General features: G+C 58.3%; 1 protein-coding gene across 1 annotated transcript; it reads left to right on the plus strand.

Moving 5' to 3' along the window:
* Positions 1 to 7,104, plus strand: LOC144598473 (cystathionine beta-synthase-like). Its single transcript, XM_078408616.1, has 8 exons — positions 1 to 252; positions 452 to 536; positions 699 to 804; positions 1,413 to 1,490; positions 1,576 to 1,710; positions 2,417 to 2,525; positions 5,666 to 5,750; positions 5,898 to 7,104. The coding sequence occupies exons 1-8, from the start codon at positions 1 to 3 to the stop codon at positions 5,975 to 5,977; spliced, it is 930 nt and encodes a 309-aa protein (XP_078264742.1). The 3' UTR covers positions 5,978 to 7,104.
* Positions 7,105 to 7,715: the final 611 nt, after the last annotated feature.

Here is a 7,715-nt window from a genome sequence, read left to right on the forward strand (position 1 = left end):
ATGAAGGGAGTCGAGGAAATGCGGCTCATGTTGTGTGGGACCTGCTCCCGGGAAGGATCACGGCACCTGGGCCTGACGAGCACCTCCGGACTTAGCGGCGGTTTGCTCAGCCGCGAGTACCCCACACGTTTGTGCCCCCCCGACACCCAGCCGGGTGGGACATGGGGGGCCGCTCTCAAGCCCGGATCCCCCCCACCCCGACACCCAGTGGGGCGGGACAAGGGGGGCCGCTCTCAAGCTTTCAGGCTGACGGTGTTGGGGTTGGGGAAGATGGGGTGATGGGGTTGGGGGGTTGGGGTTCAGGCTGACGGTGTTGGGGTTCGGCTTACGGTGTTGGGATTGGGGGGACGGTGTTGCGGGGATAGGGTTGGGGTTGAGGCTGACGGTGTTGGGGGGGACGGGGTTGGGGGGACAGGGTTGGGGTTCAGGCTGACGGTGTTGGTCTCTGCAGGTGGTGGACAAGTGGTACAAGAGCAATGATGAACGTTCCTTCCTCATGGCTCGACAACTGATCCGGGAGGAGGGGCTGCTCTGTGGTGAGTGGGGGGGGGGGGGTGGCCGTGACCGTTCTCCGGCTGTCCGTGTCCCTGTGTGTCCGTGTACCTTGCACGGGGCCATGCATGTCCGCCTCAGAGCACAGGTCCACCTGTGTGCGTGTGTCCGTGTGTGGCCGCACTGACCGCTGGTCTGACCTACAGGTGGCAGCTCCGGGAGCGCCGTGTCTGTTGCCGTGGAAGCGGCCCGTGGTCTGACCGCTGGTCAGCGATGTGTCGTCATCCTGCCTGACTCCGTCCGCAACTACATGTGAGTGGGGGGGGGGGGGGGGAGCAGAGGGTCGGAGTGATTTGGTGGTGGGGGGGGGTGGTTATTGGGGGTAGGAGGGGGTGGTTATGGGGGGGGGGGTGTTTATTGAGGGGGGGTTTATGGGGAGGGGGTGGTTATTGAGGGGGGGGTTTATGGGCAGGGGGGGTTATTGAGGGGGGATTTATGGGGGATAGGAGGGGGTGGGGTTATTGAGGGGGGGGTTATTGAGGGGGGGTTTATGGGGGGAGGGGGTTGTTATGGGGGGGTTATTGAGGGGGGGTTTATGGGGTTATTGAGGGAGGGGTTTATGGGGGGAGGGGGTTTATGGGAGGAGGGGGGTTATGGGGGTTTATGGGAGGGGGGTTATTGAGGGGGGGGTTTATGGGGGGAGGGGTTGTTATGGGGGGTTATTGAGGGGGGGGTTATGGGGGGTGGGGGTTTATGGGGGAGGGGGGTTTATGGGGGGAGGGGGTTGTTAAGGGGGGTTATGGGGGGAGGGGTTGTTATGGGGGGTTATTGAGGGGGGGGTTATGGGGGGAGGGGTTGTTATGGGGGGTTATTGAGGGGGGTTTGGGGCACAATGTTCCACTGACCGCCTCTGTCTCCAGGACCAAGTTCCTCAGCGATGACTGGATGGCACAGAAGGGATTCCAACAGAAACGTCCGGAAGGTGTCCAACAGCCCTGGTGAGAAGCGTGACTGCGTGTGCGTGTGCGTGTGGGGGGTCACTGCTCCCAGTTCACGGTCACACGTGTTTCTGTCCTTCCCCAGGTGGTGGCGAGCACGCGTGAAGCAGCTGGACGTCCCGCGACCTCTGACCCTGCCTCCCTCGCTCTCTGTCCGCTGCGCCTTGGACACTCTGCGGCAGCGAGGGTGTGAGCGGGCGGCCGTACTGTGTGAGGGGGGGTGAGTGACCGGTGGGGGGGAGTGACCGGTGGGGGAAGTGACCGGTGGGGGAAGTGACCGGTGGGGGAAGTGACCGGTGGGGGGGAGTGACCGGTGGGGGGAGTGACCGGTGGGGGTGGGAGTGACCGGTGGGGGTGGGAGTGACCGGTGGGGGTGGGAGTGACCGGTGGGGGTGGGGGAGTGACCGGTGGGGGGGGAGTGACCGGTGGGGGGGGCAGTGACCGGTGGGGGGGGGGGCAGTGACCGGTGGGGGGGGCAGTGACCGGTGGGGGGGGGAGTGATCGGTGGGGGGGGTGACCGGTGGGGGGGAGTGACCGGTGGGGGGGGAGTGACCGGTGGGGGGGGAGTGACCGGTGGGGGGGGGAGTGACCGGTGGGGGGGGAGTGACCGGTGGGGGGGGAGTGACCGGTGGGGGGAGGGGAGAGGGGCACTGTGAGGGGAGGGGGATTGATGTGCAGGTGTTGATGTGAGGGTGTTGCACAAGAGGTGTTGCATCAGGTGTGGTGACCAGGTGTGTTGCACCAGGTGTGGTGAGCTGTTGACCAGGTGTAGTGACCAGGTGTAGTGTTGCACCAGGTGTGGTGACCAGGTGTGTTGCACCAGATGTGGTGAGCTGTTGACCAGGTGTGGTGTTGCACCAGGTGTGGTGACCAGGTGTGTTACACCAGGTGTGGTGAGCTGTTGACCAGGTGTGTTGCGTTTTCAGACAGGTCCTGGGAGTGGTGACCCTCAGCCATTTGCTGCGCTCCGTCCTGGCCGCCAAGGTTCAACGTGATGATCCAGTGGATCAGGCTCTCATCAAGCAGTTTCCACAGGTACTGCTCCTGGGGTGGGGTGGAGTAGGGCTGGGACCGGGGTGGGGGTGGGGTAGGATAGGGCGGGGGTGGGGTAGGATAGGGCTGGGGTGGGGCTGGGACCGAGGTGGGATGGAGCTGGGGGTGGGGTAGGATAGGGCTGGGGTGGGGCTGGGACCAGGGTGGTGAGGTCCGTGGTGTTGAGGTCTGGAGTTCTCCTGCAATGCATCCAGTTTTGTTTTTACAAAGCTCATGGATTGTTCAGTTATGATCATATTGAATGGCGGTGCGTACAGGCTCGAAGGGCCGAATGGCCTAATCCTGCACCTATTTTCTATGTTACTGCTGGTCAGCACCTCTGACAGATGTGTGAAGCCTTCATTTCTGATGCTGCTCAGTGGAGAGCCCCTCGCCCCGAGACACTGGCTAGTGGGGACCCCCTCGCCCCGAGACACTGGGGACCCCCTCGCCCCGAGACACTGGGGACCCCCTCACCCCGAGACGCTGGGGACCCCCTCGCCCCGAGACACTGGCTAGTGGGGACCCCCTCGCCCCGAGACACTGGCTAGTGGGGACCCCCTCGCCCCGAGACACTGGGGACCCCCTCGCCCTGAGACACTGGCTAGTGGGGACCCCCTCGCCCCGAGACGCTGGGGACCCCCTCGCCCCGAGACACTGGCTAGTGGGGACCCCCTCGCCCCGAGACACTGGCTAGTGGGGACCCCCGAGGCGCTGGGGACCCCCTCGCCCCGAGACGTCCGATCTACCGTTGGCTCCAGGAATCCAAACCAGGAGAGCATTTCACAGCTTTGTGGAACCTCCTTGTGTTTCCCTCCAGCCCTGTAACTGAAGCTGGGGGTCTCAAGGCGGTGCCGCGAGGAACGGCTCCACTCTTGCTCTCCCTGCAGTGACAGTAATCTTGCCTTCCTCTCTGCTGACGCAGTGCCTGCCAGTGCCTGACGCAGTGCCTGCCCGCCCCCTCCCCTCTTTCTAAAGTCCGTAGTTTGTATTATTTGTGTGTCGTCATTACGGGTGGTTCTTTGTCATCAGGTGGCAACCTTGCGAGATCGGGTGCTGGACATGCTGAACAGTCAGACAGCTCTTCCTATTGGTAGGAACGGTGCAGAGGGGGGCTGGGCAATGTTTGTTCAAAGAGGCAGAGTTGCATCTCTCTATCGCCTTCACATCCCAGCCAGGTTACTGTCGAGATGCAAGAAATCCAGTCGCCATCTCACGCTGATGATGCATTGCTCGTGGCTGGGACCTGGGAGCAGGTTCTGGTTCTGAGCGTCTGGTCATTGTTCCCAAACCTAACATAGCAGCGGATGGGTTAGGGCAGGATGCAGTGCTGGAGTAACTCAGCGGGTCAGGCAGCATCTGTGGGGAACATGGACAGGTACAGAGTGCTGGAGTAACTCAGCGGGTCAGGCGGCATCTGTGGGGAACATGGATAGGTGACGTTTCACAGAGTGCTGGAGTAACTCAGCGGGTCAGGCAGCATCCCTGGAGAACACAGACAGGTGATGTTTTGGGTCGGGACCCTTCTTCAAACTGAAATGTCACCTAACCCTAACCCTAATGTTCTCCAGAGATGCTGCCTGAACTGCTGAGTTCCTCCAGCACTTTGTGTCCTTTTGTATAAATGAGCATCTGCAGTTCCTTGTTACATGCTCTGGGTGAGGGTTAGAGTAGAGCCACTCCATACACTGGCTGGATGGTGAGGAGCATCCACCCTGGGCTGCCTGCAGTGGGGTGCACTGGAGGTTGGTGGGAGGCAGGCAGGCTGAACAAATCATGCTGCAGAGAGAAAGAGAGGGTGGCCAAGCTGAGGGTGGGCAGTGGCAGCTTTCAACAAGGTTATCCGCGGCTCCCTGCAGCAGGGAGGTAGAGACGTGAGCTGCAGGAGGTACGGAGATGTCAATGACAGAACACGACTGAGGCAAGAGTTTGTGGTGGATAAACTCTGAATCCAGCCAAGAAGGGTGGAAGCCAGGGTGAAAAAATACCGGCTGGTAGCAAGGAATATAAACGTGGATAATGGAAGTTTGTCCCCTGTAGTGTCCATTATACATCAGTGACTTGGAGGAAGGAATCACAGCCCTACAAAAATAGGTGGAAAAGCAAGTGAAAGAGGAAAGCAAGAGAGGTATTGAAAGGTTGATGAGATCTCGCGGGAGATTTGGAGACAGAGATCAGTCTGGAGAACAGCAGAACTTGTTTGAAACTGAGGAAGCGTTTCTGCTCTTGGAAAGAAGCCGCCCATTGGAACTCCTCCCCGTGGGCAGTCTGGGTAGGGTCCACGCTGTGGGCAGTCTGGGTAGGGTCCACGCTGTGGGCAGTCTGGGTAGGGTCCACGCTGTGGGCAGTCTATAGGCAGGGTGCCCGGGCAATCAGTGGCAGTGCACACACTGTGGGCAGTCTGGGCAGTGTCCACGCTGTGGGCAGTCTATGGGCAGGGTCCACTCTGTGGGCAGTCTGGGTAGGGTCCACGCTGTGGGCAGTCTATGGGCAGGGTCCACGCTGTGGGCAGTCTATGGGCAGGGTCCACGCTGTGGGCAGTCTGTGCAGGGTCCACGCTGTGGGCAGTCTATGGGCAGGGTCCACGCTGTGGGCAGTCTGTGCAGGGTCCACTCTGGGCAGTCTGGGTAGGGTCCACGCTGTGGGCAGTCTATGGGCAGGGTCCACTCTGTGGGCAGTCTATAGGCAGGGTGCCCGGGCAATCAGTGGCAGTGCCCACACTGTGGGCAGTCTATGGGCAGGGTCCACTCTGAGGGCAGTCTGGGTAGGGTCCACGCTGTGGGCAGTCTATGGGCAGGGTCCACGCTGTGGGCAGTCTGTGCAGGGTCCACTCTGGGCAGTCTGGGTAGGGTCCACGCTGTGGGCAGTCTATGGGCAGGGTCCACTCTGTGGGCAGTCTATAGGCAGGGTGCCCGGGCAATCAGTGGCAGTGCCCACACTGGGCAGTCTATGGGCATGGTCCACTCTGTGGGCAGTCTATGGGCAGGGTCCACTCTGTGGGCAGTCTATAGGCAGGGTGCACACTGTGGGCAGTCTGGGCAGTGTCCACGCTGTGGGCGAGATCCATGCTGTGGGCAGGGTCCATGGGTTAAACCCCCCTCTGGGCTACGGTCCCTGGTCACCTGTGGCCGTTCTGTCCACAGGTCGAGGCTGAGGATGAGCTGGGAGCTGTGGCCGGAGGACTGGACGCCTGTCCCTTCGCTCTGGTCATGGATCGCCAGGAAACCCGTGAGTGTCCAACACGCATTGCCGCCCCAACACGCATCGCCGCCCCAACATGCATCGCCGCCCCAACACGCGTTGCCGCCCCAACACACATTCTGTCATCCCCCCCCAGGCCACTTTCTCTCTGACCTGTTATCTCTCTGTCCACAGCGGCGGTGGTCACTGGTATCCTGACACCTGGTGACCTGCTGGACTTTATCACACGAGAGAGGACCGTCTGCTCAGAGTGAGATCAGGAGTCATCTGCTCCCGGCCACATCTCCACCGGCAGTGGGGCGTGCTCCTGCTCTGTTGGAATGCTGCAATATTCCCTGGTACTGAGGGCTTCTCATGTGTCTTGTGCTTTTCTACCTCCTGTCTGCTTGCTGTGTCTTCGCCCGGGAGCTCCCACAAGCAAAGCGGTGAAATCTGGCTGTCAGTTGTCGTTGGTGCTGACTTCTGCAATTTTGATCAGTTACAAACTCTGTAATCCGGATTTAATAAACAGGTTGATTTCCTAGTCCTGTCTTTCATTGCCAGCTTTTCAGCTGAGACTGCAGGGCTGAGGAGCAACGAGAGAATCGACACAGCTGTGAGTGAAAGCCATGTGTTCCCACTCTGAAAGCCCAGCCTGGCTCTGAGCAAATCAGGCAGAACGTTAGTGAATGCAGACTTGTGAGTTTGGGGGAGATTCTGTGGCTGCAGTCGAGACTCCAGGTTGTCAGGATTCAGGTGGTTTTTGAGCAGCTGCAGAACATTCTCAAGGGGGAGGGGGAGCAGCCAGAAGTCGTCGTGCATGTTGGCACAATGATGGATAGAAAAAGGAATGAGGTTCTGCCGAATGAATATGGGGAGTTAATGCAAAAGGTTAAAAACAGGACCTTGAGGCCCAACTTCCCCACACCGGCCAACATGTCCCCGTTACAATAGACAATAGGTGCAGGAGGAGGCCATTCATCCCTTCGAGCCAGCACCGCCATTCCATATAACCATATAACAACTACAGCACGGAAACAGGCCCGTTCGGCCCTGCCAGTCGACGCCGACCACTCTCCCTGACCTAGTCTCATCTACCTGCACTCAGACCATAACCCTCTAATCCCCTCTTAGCCATATACCTATCCAATTTACTCTTAAATAATAAAATCGAGCCTGCCTCCACCACTTCCACCGGAAGCCCATTCCATACAGCCACCACCCTCTGAGTAAAGACGTTACCCCTCATGTTACCCCTAAACTTTTGTCCCTCAATTCTGAAGCTATGTCCCCTTGTTGGAATCTTCCCCACTCTCAAAGGGAAATGCCTACCCACGTCAACTCTGTCCGTCCCTCTCAAAATTTAAAAAACCTCTATCAAGTCCCCCCTCAACCTTCTACGCTCCAAAGAATAAAGACCCAACCTGTTCAACCTCTCTCTGTAGCTTAAGTGCTGAAACCCAGGCAACATTCTAGTAAATCTCCTCTGTACCCTCTCCATTTTGTCGACATCCTTCCTATAATTTGGCGACCAGAACTGCACACCATACTCCAGATTCGGCCTCACCAATGCCCTGTACAATTTTAACATTACATCCCAACTTCTATACTCGATGCTCTGATTTATAAAGGCAAGCATACCAAACGCCTTCTTCACCACCCTATCCACATGAGATTCCACCTTCAGTGAACAATGCAGTTATTCCCAGATCCCTCTGTTCCACTGCATTCCTCAATTCCCTACCATTTACCCTGTACGTCCTATTTTGATTTGTCCTACCAAAATGTAGCACCTCACACTTATCAGCATTAAACTCGATCTGCCATCTTTCAGCCCACCCTTCCAAAAGGCCCAAGTCTCTCTGTAGACTTTGAAACTCTACTTCATTATTAACTACACCACCTATCTTAGTATCATCTGCATATTTACTAATCCAATTTGCCACACCATCATCCAGATCATTAATGTAAATGACAAACAACAGTGGACCCAACACAGATCCTTGGGGTACT

Source organism: Rhinoraja longicauda, chromosome 12 (assembly GCF_053455715.1).
Source record: "Rhinoraja longicauda isolate Sanriku21f chromosome 12, sRhiLon1.1, whole genome shotgun sequence".
NCBI classification, from domain to species: Eukaryota; Metazoa; Chordata; class Chondrichthyes; order Rajiformes; family Arhynchobatidae; genus Rhinoraja; species Rhinoraja longicauda.

Coding starts and splice junctions, on each gene's coding strand:
- LOC144598473 (XM_078408616.1), top strand. CDS start 1: ATGAAGGGAGTCGAGGAAATGCGGCTCATGTTGTGTGGGACCTGCTCC. Junction 537..698: donor GGAGGAGGGGCTGCTCTGTG/GTGAGTGGGGGG, acceptor TCTGACCTACAG/GTGGCAGCTCCGGGAGCGCC. Junction 1,711..2,416: donor GCCGTACTGTGTGAGGGGGG/GTGAGTGACCGG, acceptor TTGCGTTTTCAG/ACAGGTCCTGGGAGTGGTGA.